Source organism: Lipotes vexillifer, unplaced genomic scaffold (assembly GCF_000442215.2).
Source record: "Lipotes vexillifer unplaced genomic scaffold, Lipotes_vexillifer_v1.1 scaffold47, whole genome shotgun sequence".
NCBI classification, from domain to species: Eukaryota; Metazoa; Chordata; class Mammalia; order Artiodactyla; family Lipotidae; genus Lipotes; species Lipotes vexillifer.
Window position 1 is genome coordinate 3576339 of NW_006791298.1, and position 19939 is coordinate 3596277.

A 19939-nucleotide genomic window follows, 5' to 3' on the forward strand; every position below is an offset into this window, starting at 1 on the left:
GCTCCAGAATAAAAAGTAGTCTGTCTTTTGGGGGAAAAATAAAACAGGTTTTTACTTCTGTCATTGATGAAGTGCTTATCTTGTCAGAGAATTTTGGAGTTGGAAGGAATCTCAGAGTTCCCTTAACCCAGCCCCTTCCTGGAATAATAATCCCTTCCCCAGCATCTCTGACATATGGACATCTTGTCTCCACTAGAACACTTCTAGCCATGAACATCTCACTCCTTTTAAAAAATATTGTGGTTAAATGTACGTAACAGAAAATTAACCATTTTAACCTTCCTTATGTGTACAGTTCAGTGGCATTAAATTCACTTATTTGGTGACCATCACCACCCTCCATCTGCAGAACTTTTTCATCTTTCCAAACTGAAACTCTGTACCCATTAAACAAGGATGCTCCATTCCTTCCACCCCTCAGCCTGTGGCAACCACCATTCTACTTTCTGTCTCCATGAATTTGACTGCTCTAGGTACTTCATGTAATTGGAATCATATAGTATTTGTCCTTTGTGTCTGGCTTGTTTTACTCAGCATAATGACTTCAGAGTTTACCCATGTTGTAGTATGTGTCAGAATTTCCTTCCTTCCTTTTTTTTTTTTTTGCGGCACGCGGGCCTCTCACTGTTGTGGCCTCTCCCGTTGTGGAGCACAGGCTCCGGGCGCGCAGGCTCAGTGGCCAGGGCTCACGGGCCCAGATGCTCTGCGGCATGCGGGATCCTCCCGGATCCCCTGCATCGGCAGGCGGACTCTCAACCACTGCGCCACCAGGGAAGCCCTCCTTCCTTTTTAAGGTTTAATAATATTCCATTGTATCTATGTATCACATTTTATTTATCCATTCATCTGAAGATGGGCACTTGGGTTGCATCCACCTTTTAGCTATTGTGAATAATGCTGCTATGAACATGTGTGTACAAATACATGTTTCAGTTCTTTTCTTTTTTCTTCTTTTTACTGTGGTAAAATACACATAACATAAAATTAATCATTAAGTGTACAATTCAGTGACATTAAGTACATTCATAATGTTGTGCAACCATTACCACAATCTAGTTCCAGAATATATGTTTAAGTTCTTGCTTTCAATTCTTTTGGGTATATACCCAGAAATAGAATTTCTGGATCATATGGTAATTCTATGTTTAATTTTTTGAGGAACTGCCCTACCATTTTCCACAACAACTGGGCCATTTTACATTCCCACTAACAATGCACAAGGGTTCCAATTTCTCTACATTCTCACCAACACTTGTTATTTTCTGATTTTTTTAGCTCCTTTTTAAACAATGTAATATAATTGTAATAGCTTGGACTCTGGCTTTGAAACCTGCCTCAGCCACATACTTGTTGTGTGAGTTTGGACAAATTATTTAATCTCTCTTATTTATTTTTTTAGTCTATTTTTTTGTGAAATATGAATAGTAATGGAGATGATAATAATAACCTTATAAAATTATGAGGAGAAAATGAGACAATTCATTTAAAACATTTTTCAGTGTTTGAAAATAGTAGACTATCAGTGAATGTTTGCTTTTGGGTTTTTGGTGGCAGTTGATTAGTTCATTCTATTTGGGGGCCACTCTGATGGTTAGATTATCTTCTTTATTTTCAGTTAAAACCTGCTTTGGTGTAACTTCTGTAACTTTTATAATGGTTGCCTTCAATCCATTGGTCCTGATTCTGCTCTTTATAGCCTTACAGAATAAATCATATCTTCCTTTATGTATCACTTCTCTGATATTTGAAAACAGCCATCAGTCATTCACTAGTCTGCTTTGGCCAAGCATTCTGCGTTTCTTCTACTGTTTCTTAAGTGATGTGGTTTCTAGATCTCTCATCGTGTGTCTCAACTAATTCTGGACCACAGTTTGTCTGGTAGAATAGAGTGACTAGAAATTTCATCACCCCCCATCCTTTTGAGTTTATTCCCTAACAGTGATGTCCATATGGAAGAATGGGTCTGTGGATACTGGCGAATCAGTTCAATAGATTAAGCTACCCCTCATTCCTCCCCAGCATTTCTTCTTCATTGCTCAGAATGCCTGAGGTCTGTAGCACTTACTATTTTTTTTTTTATGTATATGTATGTATGTATGTATGTATGTATGTATGTATTTATTTATTTATGGCTGCGTTGGGTATTCGTTTCTGTGCGAGGGCTTTCTCTAGTTGTGGCAAGTGGGGGCCACTCTTCATTGCGGTGCGCAGGCCTCTCACTATCGCGGCCTCTGTTGTTGCGGAGCACGGGCTCCAGATGCGCAGGCTCAGTAACTGTGGCTCATGGGCCCAGTTGCTCCGCGGCATGTGGGACTTTCCCAGACCAGGGCTCGAACCCAGACCAGGGCAATGTCCCCTGCATTGGCAGGCAGACTCTCAACCACGGCGCCACCAGGGAAGCCCTGCAGCACTTTTATTCAGTTTAGGATCAGTCTTGCATTGTTTCACATATTCCCCATTTGTTTTTCCTCTCCTGGCTGTCAGCTCCTTAAGGGGGAGCAGGTAGTCCCTGCTTCCATATACCTTCTTCATGGTCACACCAGCACCCAGAGGGCACTCGGGCTGTACTTTTGCAATAAAATTTAGTTGTACCCTTAGATATGGAGCTGTGTCTTCTGACACAGTCACAGGATCCATTGAGGGCATTGACTGAAGTATAGACCTTTTCGTTATTAAGCTGAAAACCCAAAGACTTGCTCAGGAAGAGAAGTCTGGGGTGGGAGGATATTTTGGCTGAAACTCCAAGAAGCACTTTGAACTTGGGTCTTCAAACGTGAAAGTCTAGAGAAGGCTTGCTTACCCCACCCTACCGTGTTCTGTAATGCACTGACTCTCCAATGCCAAGCTAAATTGCCAGTTTCCAGATTTGCCCTTGGGAGGATGAATGGAGTGCCTTGGAAATACTGGTGCTGTTTTTGAAAGTTCCCAAGTAGTCGGATATATCCTGCATATTTCTGATTTACAGGCCTAACTCATCTAAATATCTTTTCATCATGAGCTCTTTGCCATACAAGAAGACTTTTCAGTTTTACTTCGAACCTTTATACACTTACAGACAAAATTCTAAACCCCTTTTCAAGAGAAGGGAAATTGTCTTTTTACAGAGGATAAAACAGTTGAATGGCATTCTCTCTCAGGAACTCAGCTGTGTGTTTGAAAACCTAATTCCTCATGTATCATCCTCCCAAGCACATGTCATATGTTTATATTTTAAAAAGGTAAAAGCCAGAGTCTCTTCCTTTCTATAAAAACAAAAACAGTGAAGGGGAAGGGAGAACGACTCACTTTCTTGGCATTTTAATAGAGTACCCAGAATATTCCCAACATAAGGCACTATTCTAGTTGAAAGGCATGTTAAAACTATGTGTAAACTAAAAACCCTGGCTTTGGTATAGGACTAATAGATTCACTTACAATGGACATACATGAGCTTTATGGTATAGGTTTTATAAATTCTACTTTAACCACTCAAAACATTAAAAAAATATTTATCTATAGTTATGGCCATTTTTCAAATATTTGGGGTTGCCAGATTGCTGACATGCAGCTAAATAAGGTCTTATTTTGCAAAGTCACATCCATGTGGTCACTTCTTAGCCTGTTTGCCATATATGCATTTGGAATGATGTCATCCATGCCTGGTGGTGAGCACCCCAGCACAGGCATTCCACACCTGGCAGTGTATCCGCCAATCACCAGTGAACAGCAGGGAGAAACAGCTCTTCTTCACCCTTTTGGTCACCATTTTTTCCCACATCTAATTTGGGTTGTGTATCCGGTGCAGCAGATTTTACTTTCGTTGCTTTGTTTGTGATTTAGTCGCTATATCCATTGAAATCTGCTACCTGAAGATGTTGACAGACATCACGAATCAATGCTTTTGAGTTTCTTTAAGGTAAAGAAAGGAAGGCTTAGAGGTATCTTTGCCCATAAAAGGAACACCCTATTGGTAGCTGTTAACATCTAAGCATATTGAGGAAGTCAGTCCACCATCATCAACACGGTTGTCATGAAATGTGATGACCCTTCTCTCCTCTGGATCACTTGTCTCACTTGACTAACTCTACCTCTCACAGTTCCCATTCCAGTGTGGAGAACATGGTATGACAATAGGAAAGGAGAATGTAAAAGATGATGGCTGCTCAGTGTGATCCAATTTCCCTGACCTTGTATTTTAACATTGTAACTTTTATATATATTGCATATATCCACAAATATAAAAACACAAGCATTTTTTTATTTTTATACAAATGATATTTTTCTATATACACAATCAGTACCTTACTTTTTTAATATAACTTAAGGGTATATTTTGGTGATTTCTTTCCAAATCAGTACATACAGAGCTTCTTTATTCTTTTCAACAGGTGCATTGTGTTCCATTGCAAATTTTGGATAGGCCATAATTTATTTTACCAGTAACCCTGTAGCTGGACAAGTAGGTTGTTTCCAGTCTTTTTCTGTTATAAACAATACTACATTGAGAATCTTGTGTAAGTAGCATTTCATACATGTTTGGGGACTTCTGTAAGATAAATTCCTAAAAGTGGAATTGCTATTAACAGGGTATTTGTACTTAAACTTTTCATAGATGTTGCCAAGTTGTACCAGTTTACTCTCATACCTATCAATATAAGGGTCCCTGTTTCTTCATATCCGTCTTAATATAGAGAGATATCAAGCTCTTTTTAAATTCCTAATCTGATTGGGGGGAAATGACATCACATTGACATTTTAATTTGCATTTTTTATATTATCATTGAGCTTAGTATGGTTTCATGTGTTTAAGAACCACGTTTCCTTATTTATAAATTGTCTATTTATTCCCTTTGCCCACTTATCTATTGCATTCTTGTTTTTCTTCCTTGCTTATTTGTAGGAGGTTTTGCTTACTATATTATGGCAGTTAGCCTTTGCCTTTTGAGTTGCAATAATTTTTTCTTCCCAGTTTCTGCTTTTTTTCCTGGTAGAATTTTTAATGCAATCAAATGTATCATCTTTTTATGGCTTTTAGATTTTGTGTCAAACTTTGAACAGCCTTTTTTACTCAAGATTGCTAAATAAAATAATCCTGTGTGCTGAGGCTACACTTGCTTGATGGGGACCTTGAGGCAGCAGGTGAGGAAAAACAAGGGCAGCAGGAAGGGCTTATGGGGAAGGCCTACAGAAGAGGGAGGCCTTCTGGTGGCTGATGTCACAGCCATGGAACCTCAACTGTGACCTCAAGGGGGAGGCAGTGAAACAGGACCCGTCAGCTTACTTTCTTCTCCCAAGCTGTTCCACCAGCTGCAACAAATTCTCCCAAATACCTTGGTCATCCCTGACTGAAAATGGATGCCCACATTCCATACAGGGGAAGTATACACCTTTTCTGAGCAAAGCAGCTGTTAAGAACATTCTCTTATCAGCCGGAGATCAAGGAGCCCATCGTGGTAGGTGACACACATGAGCGAACAGGCCACCCCATCCATCATGTGCACAGTAGCACTGGTCTTTCCTGTTCATTGCTGGTGATTAGAAAGGCCTCCTGAAATGCTGCTGCTTGTGGGCTCTGGGAGAAGGAAGAACCCTCCCTTTTCACCTAAGAGAGGCTCTTTGGCAAATCCAAAGCATGCTCTTGCATTGTTGTGAAAAGTTCCCATGCCTGAAGCCACAAATACCCAGGCTGTTTAAAGGCTGCAGGTAGAACTACATTTCAGATGCAGATGTCGACACCTGGGAACCAACTCAAACAGTTTCCATCAGATTTGAAAACCGAAACAGACATGGCAGATCGATGGTGGAAGAGAATAGTCACAAAATTAACTACGTGCAAAATTACTTTTCTTTCTGATAAGAGGATGAAGAAAAAGTATATTGCAAGAGGAAATGACCAAATCACCAACTTTGAATAGCAATCGCTATAAGTTGAGTCTGTGTTTATGGATGCGTGAATATTATTCCTTCCAGATCATTGTGTAAAAGGATCCTGTACTTTTGCATCTCTTTAATCTGATCAGATGAGCTGCGCACACGGGACGCTGTCGTGACAGAGGTAACTCACTCTGGTGGGCGGTTCTCCATCCTGCTTCACAGCAAGGAAAGGAAGCTCCCCCCCGCGCCCGATTTGTTTCTTGCCTTTAGTTTCTCAAACTTATTTCTGAATGCCCAAGAGTATTTCAGATTTGGTCAGTTTATTTAGTGGAAAGACTGTGGGCTTTGGAAACAGAAAGACTGGATTCAAATCCTGGCTTTTTCACTCTATGGCATTAGGCTAGTAACTAACCTCATGGAGCCTTAGTGTTCTCATCTGTAAATGGGTATCTGTTACCCACAAATAATGCACGTAACACACCACCCCAAAATATGGTGACCAGAAACAATAAACATTTATTTACCTCGTGAGTCAGTGTGTTGGCTGTGTGGTTCTTTGGTCTGGACCAGGCCAAGCTGGTCTCAGCACATTCTGTTAGCCAAAGCAAGTCACAGAGGCCAGACCAGATTCAAGTTGGGGAAGTAGACGGCACCTCTTCATGGGAAAAGCTGCAGAAAGTTGTGGGTACAGGGAGGAATGAATTGTGGCATTTTGCAATCTACCCCACTACCTTATACAAATAAATGTGGTAAAAGATGGAGAGTGCAGCTATTATACCACCTATACGTTCAGAAAACATTTGTTGAGTGCCTACTATGTGTACAATTCCACAGCTGCTGCTGTGCGTAATGTAGAGATAGGCCAGACCTCATCTCCAGCCTTGAGAAGTGTGCGATTTTAGTCAAGGACACTGAAGCAATTGTAGGTCACCTTACAATTGTAAAGTGTTTTAAGAGAGGAATTGATAAAACACTATGGGATCTCAGAAGAGGGAGAGATTAAACTAAGAGGCTCTGGGAAGGGATTCTGGCCCCAGCTTATGCTCTGCTTAATGTTTCCCTCCATTTCATTTTAAGTATTGATCTCCCAGGTTATCAATAATGACATGGTGCAGGAAACCCAGTCCAGACGGGCAAAGCATTTTAAACTGGAGCAATTTGAGGCAAATTAAGTATTTGAAAATTGCCAGCCATCTGGATCCTACACGCCTAGGCTAACATGGCTGGAGCAAAACCATCTTACTATCTTGCAGGATAATACTAATCCTCCTAAATTTACCTCTCTGATTGAGATAATTTCCACTGACCCAGGCGTCCCTCAATCTCATTAACTTAAACACTTGGTTTCCAGGGACAGGCAGAAAATACAAATTATACTTTCAATAGATTTTTTTCTGAAAATAGTTTAAAAAAATGTTTGCTCTTCACTCTTTGGAACTTTGAAATGATTGAATTAACAGTGTGCTAGAGGGGATTAGAAAAAAAACAAACCTTAATACTGGAAAAGAGAGTTCACCAGCGGTGTAACAGAGAGCCTGTGTGGAGCCAGGTTTGGGTGAGGGAAGACGGTGCTTACATTCTCCTGGCACTTCATGACACGCCAGGGGACTTTAGGCAAGTCCTCTGGCTAAATCTGGGTTTCTTCAATTCCAACCAGGGTATGATTATCTCAGGCCTTGATCCTTCACATGTGGAGTCATGAGCTAATGTCTGTTCTGTGTACAGGCTTTCTTGAAAGGAAAAGTGCTACCTAAATACAAGGTACTTGTATTACTGTGAGGTGCTTGGAATCTTACTAGCTTTTTCAACTGCATCCAAAGTGGCCTTCTCTTTGTAAATGCTTTAAGTGGCTGAGACTTAAAGCTGAAAAGGTTTTGTTTCTCCCTCCTTGTAGGGAGTCCTGCCTAAAGTAGGAGGACTACATATTTTTAGAGTGTGCCCAATTTGCCCATTGGGTGGAGAGCTCCATAAACATAAAATTCCCAGCCATTGAGATCCTATGTAATAGAGATACTGGTGGAGACAAAACTGCCCTGCTCTTTACAGGATGATAATTTTCCTCCTAAGAGTCTAATTGACTAAATTGTTGGTCAACCAATTAAAAGGACCTTCTAGTTAAACATAAATACTTCGCTTTGAAAGATATTCAAGTGGTATCAATTTTGCCCTTGGTTAGTATTCACTGGGCTGTCTCAATATTGAGATTGCTGGCTGCTTTGGGATTTTATGACAAAAACAAGAGTTAAGTTTTAGTCTGCCAACTCCCTCTCCCCTAGATTCTTAAATTACATTAAACTTCTCAGTTCATTTAAACCTTTTTGTGTTGTTTGGGTTTTTTGGCAGGCATATCATTATATGAGTTTCCCTAAACTAGCGGGTTGTAGAGAACCGGTACTAGGCTAGTTATATAAGACCCACCTCAGGAGATTTGGTAGTTTAAGGATAGGGGCTCAAAGGATCTGTATTTGTCTAACATACTCCCCAGCTGGGTTTGGGAATCACTGCATTAAATACCCCTGAAGTTGTATCTATAGTAAGTAAAAAAGTCTTTACCAATTAGTTATAGCTGCTACTTTGCTGGGCACTGTACTCATCTTCAAATATTTTTCTAGTAATCCTCATTGCAGTCCTGCAAGCTCATTACTATTGTTCCCATTTTATGAATCAGGAACTGAGGTTTAGAGGTATGAAGTAATTTGTCTGAGGTCATAAGCTAGTATGTGACAGACCCAGGATTTGAACATGTCTGATTCTAAATTCAGTTTGACCCTTTCATCCCTCTGCTGTGCTGCTTCTCATCTAGCATGTTCCAGGATCGTGTAGGAGCCAGGTAGGACACAAAGGAAGCACAAGACATGATCCTTTCCCTCAAGAAGTTTACTATGCAAGCAGAGTGAAAGGAAGAACCCTTACTCACTGATGGCCGAAGAATATGTGGGCCAGAGCATTGAGTGCAAACTGTAAAGTAGAAAATTAGAGTAATTCTAGTCTTTCTGTCTTTTCAGTAGAAAACGGAATATCACTGAGTTAGCAGATTTATTATATTTTCCTATTGAACTGCAGTTGTTTTGCTGTGATTTAAACATAGCTTGAAGTAGGAAGCAGAGGTATCCTATTTGAGGTTCGAACACGAGAAAAAATTTATTGATGTCAGTATTACGCTATTTCAAGGAGATGAAATTTGTGCATCAAATATTCTGTTTGATATATTCCATTTTTTTTCACTGATCTGGCTAGAGCAGAAGTCATTTAGCTCATGCGTAGTATCGTGTTGAATGGACAGTTATTTTCTCTCATTCCAGAGCCAAGTGTAAATTAGAAAGGTAAAAGGAACTTAGAAACTCTTAGACAGGTTACACTAACCCTCCATTCCCAGAAGATATATATGTTGCTAAGGAGACAAAGGCACAAAAGACCCAGTCCTGGTCGAAGAACCGATTTAGGAAGTATACAGGGCTGGAGCTAAATCACTCAAGCTGGGGGAGACATTCCCTGTTTCTAGTAAAAGACTCATTTTAGTAGCCAAGCTCTGCAGGTAAGGGCAGTTATGTGATTATGGCGAGCGAAGCCATACCCACTGTAGAGGTCTCAGTCTTTGTTCACTTTTTGCAGAAATAAATTCTGTTCTATTCAAAGAAAAAAATTAGATTATTCAGGCTCCTCGTGTCTATCTAAGCACGTGGCTCTCCATAAACCACATGAATTTCATCACCAAAATCTTCGGCCAGGACAGGATCTTCCGAGACTGTGCTGAGTCCCTTTACCTCCCCACCTCCCCAGCCTCCACCCCATACACAGCATTTATCATACTGTACTTTAATTCTTTATTTACTTCTCTGTGTCCCTACCACACAGTGAGTTCCATGAAGTAAGGAATGGTCTTTTGTTCACTAGTATATCCCAGCACCTAGCTAGCACTTAACTAGTCTGGAACAGAGTAAGTACTTCATAAATATTTGTTGAATGAATGAATGGATGGATGAATTAATGAACAAACAAGTGAATATGATCACATTAAAATCCAGGTGAAAGTAAGGAGTTTTTAAAGAAATCCTTTTTGGCCATCTAGTTTTCCAAATTGTATACTAATACACTATGGCTTTAGGAAGCACCCAGCACACCTTAACTTCCTTCCCGCTGTATATAGGGCTTAACCAAGGCTTCATTTGTTTTGCAAGACTCAAGAATAAACTCTCAGCTTTCATGGAACTGCAGCGAGGAAAGCATCTTTTTTGGATCTCCTGTTTCTTTTGAGAGGCAGGTGACTTTGAATTGACCAGGAGCAATTACAGAGTAATAGACCTTTATTGAAAAATGGATTATAGAATATGAAAGTGTGCGTGGGCCATACAAAGGGGGAAACTAAATGGCAAACCCCGGAACACAAAGACAAACGACACAGCAGGATGAGTAAGAAGGAAAAATTGCCAGGAGGCACTTTTGAGGGGAAAATCATATAAGAAAGATCAGTCAAGTGGAAACCAGAAGAAAAGAGGGAAGATGGTTGATGTCATTGGAAATCTGAAGTGTCTGCAACACCCGAAAGGAAATGAAACAAAACCCCTGTAGGGAGATAAGACCAATTTCTGGGCTAAGCATTTTTCAGCAGGCTTTCTCCTTTCTTTACTCTGTCTTTGCCAACTTATTCTGAAGCCAGAAATAAACTAGTTGTTTTGTTGCACTAAGCATCCATGGGTGAATGAGGGAGCTAACTTTGGGTCCATTCATTTGAACTTCTCCTTGGGGAAGATCAAGGTTAGGGTCATCTGGAAATTTCTCTTAGGACTTTGCACTGACCCTAAGAAGATCCTGCCTCCCCAGTAATTAGCTGAGGTGTTTCCTTTTCTCTTTAAGGGGGGGGGACAAAAAATCTAGAAGTCCCTGGATTTTGAAATTACTATTAGTTTCCCTCTTGGAAAAAGCTGCTCCTGTATAGTTGAATATGACCGTTATTGATGTATGTGCACTTCCCTTAGTGTACTGTAGTATTTCTAATACACAGGCCTCCTCTCAGATTGGAGCAGTCTTTCCCACTCTCTGACCCTTTGGGGTTCCCCTCTCCAAACTGGATGTTGTACTCTTCCTCACTGCTGCCTTGGAAACCTTCTGTTTACTTCTGTTGTACCTCTTATCAGAGATTTATGTTTAGAGTCAAGGCTTATTTAACATATTTTCTAACTTGTTTGATTATTGTTGCTTCTTTGCATTATTGCCCCTTCCTTCTAGATCCAGCTTCCCTCTTACTGAAATAAAGAATTTATTTAGCACAAAAGGCTATGAGTTGAGCTTCCCTGGTGGCGCAGTGGTTGAGAGTCCGCCTGCCGATGCAGGAGACACGGGTTTGTGCCCCGGTCTGGGAAGATCCCACATGCTGCAGAGCGGCTGGGCCTGTGAGCCATGACTGCTGGGCCTGCTCATCCGGAGCCTGTGCTCTGCAACGGGAGAGGCCACAACAGGGAGAGGCCCGCGTACCGAGAAAAAAAAAAAAAAAGGCTATGAGTGCATTTAAAACAGTTTTATTTTTAATACACAGAAGATGGAAACAACCAAATGTGTGAGGTGAATGGTTTCAGTGTGATAGTACATCTATACTATGGAATACTACTCAGCAGTAAAGAAGAACACGCCATTGATACACACAACAAATTGGGTGGATCTCAAGGGCATTGTATGAGTCCATTTATATCACATTCTTGAAACAACAAAATTATAGAGATGGAGAACAGATTAGTGGTTGCCAGGGTTTAGGAACGGTTTGGAAGAGAGGCATGGGTGTGACTCTAAGGGGTAGTATGAGGGATGTCTTTGCGGTGATGACATAGTTCTTCATCTTGATTGCAGTGATGGTTATACGAATCTACACCTGTAATGAAATGACAGAGAACTGTATACATACATTATAACAATGTTGAATTCCAGGTTTTAATACCATAATTACATAAGCTTAATTGGAGAGAAACTGGGCGAAGGGTACATGCGACCTCTCTGGTCTTTACCTACCCTTTTGAAAAGGCTATGTGCATTTAAAACAGTTTTATTTTTAATACACAGAAGATGGAAACAACCAAATGTGTGAGGTGAATGGTTTCAGTGTGATAGTACATCTATACTATGGAATACTACTCAGCAGTAAAGAAGAACACGCCATTGATACACACAACAAATTGGGTGGATCTCAAGGGCATTGTATGAGTCCATTTATATCACATTCTTGAAACAACAAAATTATAGAGATGGAGAACAGATTAGTGGTTGCCAGGGTTTAGGAACGGTTTGGAAGAGAGGCATGGGTGTGACTCTAAGGGGTAGTATGAGGGATGTCTTTGCGGTGATGACATAGTTCTTCATCTTGATTGCAGTGATGGTTATACGAATCTACACCTGTAATGAAATGACAGAGAACTGTATACATACATTATAACAATGTTGAATTCCAGGTTTTAATACCATAATTACATAAGCTTAATTGGAGAGAAACTGGGCGAAGGGTACATGCGACCTCTCTGGTCTTTACCTACCCTTTTGATTTCTTGTGGGGACGTTTCCCCCCACCCTACCCATGTCCTGGGTGGACTCAAGGGTTCTAGTAGCTTCTCTGGACTTTGGGGGAAGTATTTCCAGCCCCTTCCCACAGATGGGGGAGCTCTCCCAGGCTCTCATAAAGGCTTTAGGCAAGAGCCCAGATCTCCCTCTGGCCACATGTTGGTTTTCCAGTGAGCGTTGCTACTGCAGCCCCCAGCCTGGAGGACCTGTATTTACAGGTGTCTTCCGTATCAGCTTCTATTTACTGTTCGCTTCCTTCCTGACACCTGAGAATGTCCTTTTCTTTCAGTCTCAGCTATGCATTATATTCTTTTCTTGTGGTATTTTATTCAATACTCTTGGTGTTTGTAGCCTGATTGGGGAGAGATGGGAGGAATGACTTGTGGGAAGGGGAGACCCTTTCTGTCCATTTCTGTAGGTGCCCTGGGACACTGTTTATAATTGTGTTCCTGTACTCCTCTCCCACTAGACTGTAAGTTCTCAAAAAATGTTAGCGACCAGGTCAAGCTTTTTCATCCCAGTTTTTATGCATAGAAAGTGCTAATATGCACCGGTATTGAATGAATGAATGGGTAAATGAGGGAGTGAATCTCCAGAGTTCCATGGAAAGGAGCCCAACTATGGTGGCTTTAAAGTAAGATAGTTTTCAAGAATATTTCTATTCATTTTAAAGAAGATATGTGTCAGTCATTAGGTGCTTTGTGTACCATAATTCCTTTAAATACAAGAACTGTGTATGACCCATAATATCAATTCAACAGATTTAAAGAAGGAAATAATATTTCCAAGGAAAAAAGACATCTAAGTGTGTTTCAAGAAGGATTTCCCCTCCTCTCTTTGTGTCCCTCACCATCTTTTGGGGGTTTTAGAATTAGGGAACCAAGCATTGATGGGAGAGGAGTGTGGCCTCTGGTACTGGTTCTCGAGCGATGTTTTGCTGAACTTAGGGTTCACTGGGGTCCTCTGGGGCTGAAGGGGGCTTAAGCTGGAGAGCAGTGGGTACGTCTTTTGGCATTGCCTCCCTCCCACCCCCATTTTGGCACAATTGGAGACACTGGCTCTGCTGTCAGACCTCCTGGGTTTTACCATAATTCCCGTCCCCGCCCTAACAAGCTGAGCAGGCAAGTGCCTTAATATCTCTGCCTCAGGCTGTCCAATCTTAGAATGGAGTGAATAATGGTACCTACCTATGGAATCCTTGAGAAGATCTCTGAGTGTTATCCTCTCAGACATTGAGAAAACCTGGACAAATTTTGTTTTTGTTTTTGTTTTTTTTGCAATTCTCTCTCTATAAAAATATGAGTAGTACCACAAATTTTGGTATATTTTAAACTTCTCTTCAACAAATTCGTGGCTTTGTCACATGAACGGTAATGGTGCTACTTACAAAGTCATTATAGGTTTTATAAAAAGATATCATTTCATAGTGCGGTGTAGGTGGTGTGATTGGGTATTTGAACAGTTTAAGGTTGCAGGACTGTGCTGTCTTCTGTCTTGGTGATTGTACTGAAAACTTATTTTGAAGATTATATCAGACATCCAAATCTGAGGTCACTGAGGATTAGGTCGTTGTAGGCACTGAACATAGTAATTCTCCACTCCTGAGAATGGGTAAAGGAGGCTCTCACTTCCCTCTCCTCAGTAAATAAACTGAGTCCCAGAGTGGAGGGGCCCCCTCATTCAGGACCCTAGATGTGGAGTGATTGTGAACCCAGGGCCAGAGCAATGCCCAGGCTGACTAACTCCCTGGCGCTGTTGGGGAATGTGGCCTGCCTGCCCTTCTAAGGAGAGCAGGCTCTGACTTTCCCAAACAGGTGCCTTTGGTGAAGGTGTCGTACCTGGCTATGGGCTTCTCCACCGAGGCGCTGGGGAGAGGAATTAACCAAGGCTGAGATCCTTGTGTCTAAAGTAACGCTGCCTCCCAGAGAACTTGAAGCCATTGCACCCTCGCCTCCTTCCCACCCTCTTTCCCCAGATGATCACGAGCAGAGACCTTCTTTTACCACAGAAGAAAGTGTGCCCCTTTGATGTGACTGACGCCAGCTGTTTAGATATTCCCTGTGCGTCTCTCTGAACTCAGCTTCTAAGGAGACATATCATCTCTTACGGGCACAGACAGAGGAAGATTAAGGGCAATGAGAAGGCAGCATGTATTTATTTCTTTTCTTTTAAATTTATTTTATTGAAGCATGCATTTATTTCTAAGCCATCTCTAAGGCCTGGCTCTACCTTAGGACCGTGATTTTGGCCAGGTCACTTGACTGCTGTGGGCCTCACTTTCTTCATCTGTCAGATGAGGAGACCGTACCAGATAAGAGGCTTAAAATTTTTTTGTTTAAAGCGTCGGCGCATTTTTCCACGACACCTGAATATGTAACACAGAGAAACGTAGAGTTGTTCCTGTTGAAGGAGGAGCTATAGCCTGGGCCCCTTGTCCTCTGTATCCCCAGATCCTCCAAGGTCCCCTATAAGGACACCTCCAGAAATCCTGAGGCTTGAGTCATGAGCTACTTGAACTTGTAAGAAATTAAAATACTGCATACAACATCACATGACACTTCTGCTTTATATCTAAGGAGAGAAGGATCCACATACGATTGCCACATTAAAACATGCACCCCTTTTTAAAAAGTTATAAATTTGTTAACTCTGTGGGGAAAACGCCCCACAGTGGTTATTAAAGTTTGACTCACAAGCAGCAAAAAAACCCACTAACCAACAACATAGTTTGCTAAATAAGTCCTGGGCCTCTATGGCCCACTCAGATATAACACTGCAGGACTCAGTGTCACTGGTCATGAAGGGCATTGGGGCAGCCACTTGTCCCTCACCCTTGGCCTTTGTGACCACTTGCCTGGCCACCAGTCTCGTGAGAATGCTGGTTTGTGCCTGTGTAACCTCAGCTTGTTACTGGATCAGAATACAGGATGTGGCATGGCCAGGGGCTTCTTGGAAGAGCTTCTGCATCCTGTGAACATGGGGTTGTTCCCTGCCAACTGCTGAGACAAACCAGTGATCCTCGTGGAGAGCACAGGCTTTTGTCAATGAGGAGGATTCAAGGCTTATTATTTTTTCCCCTCCCTCCAAGTGACACTCCCACTGTTCAGGCTTAAATACCAAAACCTTATGTTTGCAGAATCAGTGCCAAAAAGTCACTCATCAGTGAAACTGCAAAGATAATAGCTCCTATTGATCAACTTGGGAGAAGAATGTCTTGCCCTCCTGCAGAGGTCAGGAAAGATAAGAGCTGGAGTTTTCTCAGACATGCTGGATTTGCTTAAATTGGATAAAACCACATAAAAACACTGATGTTCTAAGAGAACCAGTGACCGATTCAGGAAAACCTCACAAAATGAAAAGATTGGCTTGGATTAGTAAGGCATGCAAAATAGGGTCTTTCTAAAAGCACAGCAAATGCGTCATTTCAAACCTAGACAGTGACATAGCCGCTAACTGGAGTATGTCCACACGGCATATGCCCATTTGCCTTGCTAGTCAGAAGGGAAGGCATGAAAGATCTTGAGTATCCACTCTGTGCTGGGCACCCTTTTGGTCCATAATGTGATTTTTGGTCCATAATGTGATTTAGTCCTTACCACATTCCTGTGAGGTGGCTTTTATTGTCCCCATTTTACAGATGAGAAAATAGTGGTCAAAGGATGTTAAGTAACTTGGTCCTGATCACAAAATTAGTAAGTGGCAGAAATTAGTATCTTAATGTAGGTGTGTATTTCCATTAAATATTCTGCTGTCTCCCAATTGGCACATACAAATTTGCCATTACCACAATAAATTTTACACACAGAGAGGCTGCTAGCCTGGTATTAAATACCTCATCCTTTTGCCACGGTGAAGAAAATAAGAGAGGAGCTGAATCCATTAGTGGAGATCCTGCAGGGACAAGACTGGCGGTTGCATCTCTCTAAAGCTGCTGCTGACCCTGGAATCGAGGGCTCTCAAATTGAGATGTGCTCAATTTTTCTTGCTTAAAATTCAGCCTGCTTTTCGGGAGGTGAGGGGGGAACCTTATTAAACATCATTTTTGTGAGGGGATACATTAAACTACTAACATTAAACTTTTCACATTAAATAATCAGCCTTTCTTTAAAAACAATGTGGCCTCAGAAGACAATATTTTTCAGGGAGATTATTCATATTTTAAAATACTTTATCTATTTTGTCTGTTTTTATTATCATTTTATCTGAAAAGCTGAACATGTGGTTATCTCGAGGAATAGATCTGGAGTCTGAGAACAAAATTCCTCAGAAGCATCACAGTCACTTAATGAGCTTGTGAATTGAAATTATCTTTGCTGTAGCCTAAGAACCCAGTGGTAATTAGTGTCCAGGGACACATGGGGAACAATTTTAACTGTTAGCAGTGCCAAGAATCCATAAATTTGTCATCAGTCTCAAATTATATTCAATCAGCAACTCAAATTCAGGCTAGAAAAACCAAGTGACATGTGGCTAACTTTCTATAAAATTAACACTGTAAAGTGAAACCTGTGTTTCTGGCAGTTTAGCTGTGAGCAGCAGTAAGATGAAGCTATGAAAATATTGAATGTAAATGCTGTCAAAATCTGTCTTAATCCCACCACTTCCCCACTCTTTGCTTCCTTGCCTGAATTGCTGCCGTGGCTGCCATGCTTCTATTCCCAAGCTCCCCAAAGTCTGAGTATAGGAGTGCTTGATGAGCCTTTTTATAAGGGGAACCACAGCAGTCCAAAGTACTGCCGACAAGGGGCCTTTATTCAAAGAGCCAAAGTGGGTGGCAGCAGGATGGGGGTCAGCGTGGAGTTGCAGTTGGAATCACACATGGAGGGCTCCAAAATGTAGACAATTAGCACTTCCTGGTGAAATCACCTGCATGAAATACCCATTCCGAGGACAAGTGGTTGATAACAGAAGCCCTGTCTTCCACTGTGGTTTTGTGCTAAGCATTTTTCTTACCTGGGCAGATTTTCCTTTGTGGCTTCATATTTTGGAATTCTCTGTGCTGTAAGATCCCTGCCATACTGCCCATCTGACTTCAGGTCCCCTTAAAAGAATCTATGCTGTCGTTGGCTCAGGATGTAGCAGGTGACTGGGGCTGTTTGGGGTGGGAAGGGTACGTGTGCTTTGTGTACTTTCTTTCCCACCTGCCTTCTTTTCCCACCTGAACAGGGGAAGAGACAAGCCAAGGAGGCCTGCACAAACCAAACAACCTTTTGTCTCTGCTGTACGTGGCAGGTTGATTGGAGACCCAGTAGACAAGCTAGAAGTGGCCTCTGCAAGGTCTCAGTGGGTAAACATCCTGTCCTTGGCAAAGCTCACTGATGACGGGTTGTGGCTTCTATGGCCATGTGGCAGACGGTCCCCATCAGTAAATAAGGAAATGTAGAGAGTGTGCTTATCTAGGTGAAAAGGTGAAGCCAGAGAGAGGTAAGGTGAAGCCAGAGAGGGGTAAGGTGAAAAACAAGTCAGGTTTCACAGACTTGAGGACTGGGCAGCATGGGCTGCCGGGAGGTATGTGCGTGGTGGAGTCAAGCACACCTGGATGTGAATTCAGTTCTTCCACTTACTAAAGTTTATCTTGCATTCCGACACAGATCCATTTTCAGTGACTACCTAGAGTACTGTGTTGAAAAGGCTGTAAGGCAGACCCCAGGTTTAATAAGCAAAAAGGGCCATAATTGACTAACGATGTCTGAAGGAAGGGGAAGTGATGGCATGGGTGCCACGGATCTAACGACCCAGGCTCTGGGCTCTCTGAGATCCTGCCTAGCACTAAAGTCCTGTAATGCAGTGTGTGTGTGTGTGTGTGTGTGTGTGTGTGTGTGTGTGTGTGTGTGTGTAACCTAACAATTTGTTAGTGCAATCCTATTAGAATGTGCTAGTAGGATGGTGTCATGGGTTAAATTTTCAAAAACAAAGACATCATTTGTATATTACAGTATACCACTGAAGAGTTTTAAAATTTTAATAGTGTATCATGTCCCTTAGACTATTGATTTGCACGTTTGCTTTAATTTATAGTGGTTTTGAAAATTATCTTTGAATTTGGGTTACCACGGGTGACTCTCCATATTCAAATACTTAGCTTTCATTTGTCTTGACTTAAGGTTTCAATATAGAGAAATCGATTTCTCTATTAATAGAAATGCTATCAATTCACAAACACAAATGAAGCCAGCAGCAGGAACAATGCTGTTCTCATGTTTCATGGGAAGACTATTGACTATATTAATCTAAGACTTGTCTTCTAACAAGAAAAGGAAGAGTTTGTGTTGGATGGTGTTTGGTCATTTCTGTAGGTTTGGTTTTTTGTCAATGAAATATTTGTATTTTAATTTTCAAGCCTGTGATTTAAAGAAAAAAAACTTGGAATCTGGCCTCCAGTGTGTTTGTCTGGATAGCCTCTATAATGCAGGCACCTCTGCCTGGCAAGTAGAGCAGACATTCAAGTTTACTAAGCTATGGGGCCGCATGGTTTCTCTTGGAAGGCAGGGCCTTTGGAAATCTCCTGTAATGCTTCTAACAGCCCATAAGTTACTATATTTAATATTGCCCTTGTCTTTTTCCCCTCCCTTCTTTGTCTTTTCAGAAACAGAGTTGTCAGTCACTGCTGACTTAGTGCCTACCTCATCGTGGAACATTTCAAGTGAGCTCGACAGAGGTACACAGTGGGGACACGTAGGGGTGGAGGTGGAAGAGGGGAGGCATGAAATGCCAGGTTTACTCCTGGCATGGCTGTCTTTGAAATCAACTGCTTTTTAGATCACTAGAAGGAGGCAGGGGCCAAAATAAATTCCCTGCTTACTGTGATCATTTAACATTTAATTACTTGGAATTCTATTATTTCTGGAAAGGTTTGTTGTTGTTGTTGTTGTTGTTGTTTTCCTCTCTCTCTCTCTCTTTCCTTTCCCTTCTTCTCGTAAAATGTTCCACATGGTAAAAATGCTTCAAGATGTGAAAAAGGGTAGTTTCTGACCTTCCTGACACTGCATCTGGTGGATCTTATTTAGAGGATTTGACTCTGCCTGAGCCAGGACTGATCAGAGCTGTTTGCTGGGTGACCTTTTACAGTGAGTATTTGATGTGCTTGCGGGGTTCAGGGCAGAGTATTTGGAATGTTTGTAATTGCGTGTGCGTACAGATGGCAGCTTCCTGTGTGTACGTGGAGAACAGGTTCCTGCTATGAGTCTGTTGTAGTATTAATTAAGTCCTGCCGTATGCTAAGCACTGGCTACTCTGTAGAGATCCTGTGTCCTGGAAGATAAATCAGGACACACTCAGAATCCCTGAAATTGACTCATCCTACCCTTCAGGCTTATTTCTCTTTAGCCCCTTTTATGCATCTCCAGCCCGATTTCTAGTTCATCTTATATGTCCTGTGCTTTTTTGCTTCTCTACTTTTGTCTTAGCTGTTCTTTCCATCTGAACTGCCCTTCCTTCCTTGCCAGTCCCCATTCTCTCCCCTCCACAGGGCAACAAATTACTTCTCCTTTAAGTCTGAGCATATAGTCTGTATTAGCCACAGTCTTATCTACTCCCTCAGCAG

General features: G+C 41.6%; 1 protein-coding gene across 1 annotated transcript in view; it reads left to right on the forward strand.

Annotated features, from left to right (window-relative positions):
• LOC103069026 (tyrosine-protein kinase transmembrane receptor ROR1-like) overlaps positions 1-19939 on the forward strand; it is a 92106-nt gene that overhangs the window by 27959 nt on the left and 44208 nt on the right. The window contains exon 2 of the mRNA XM_007464301.1: positions 18983-19054. Within this exon, the coding sequence (XP_007464363.1) occupies positions 18983-19054 (72 nt within the window). The remainder of the gene's footprint in view (positions 1-18982; positions 19055-19939) is intronic.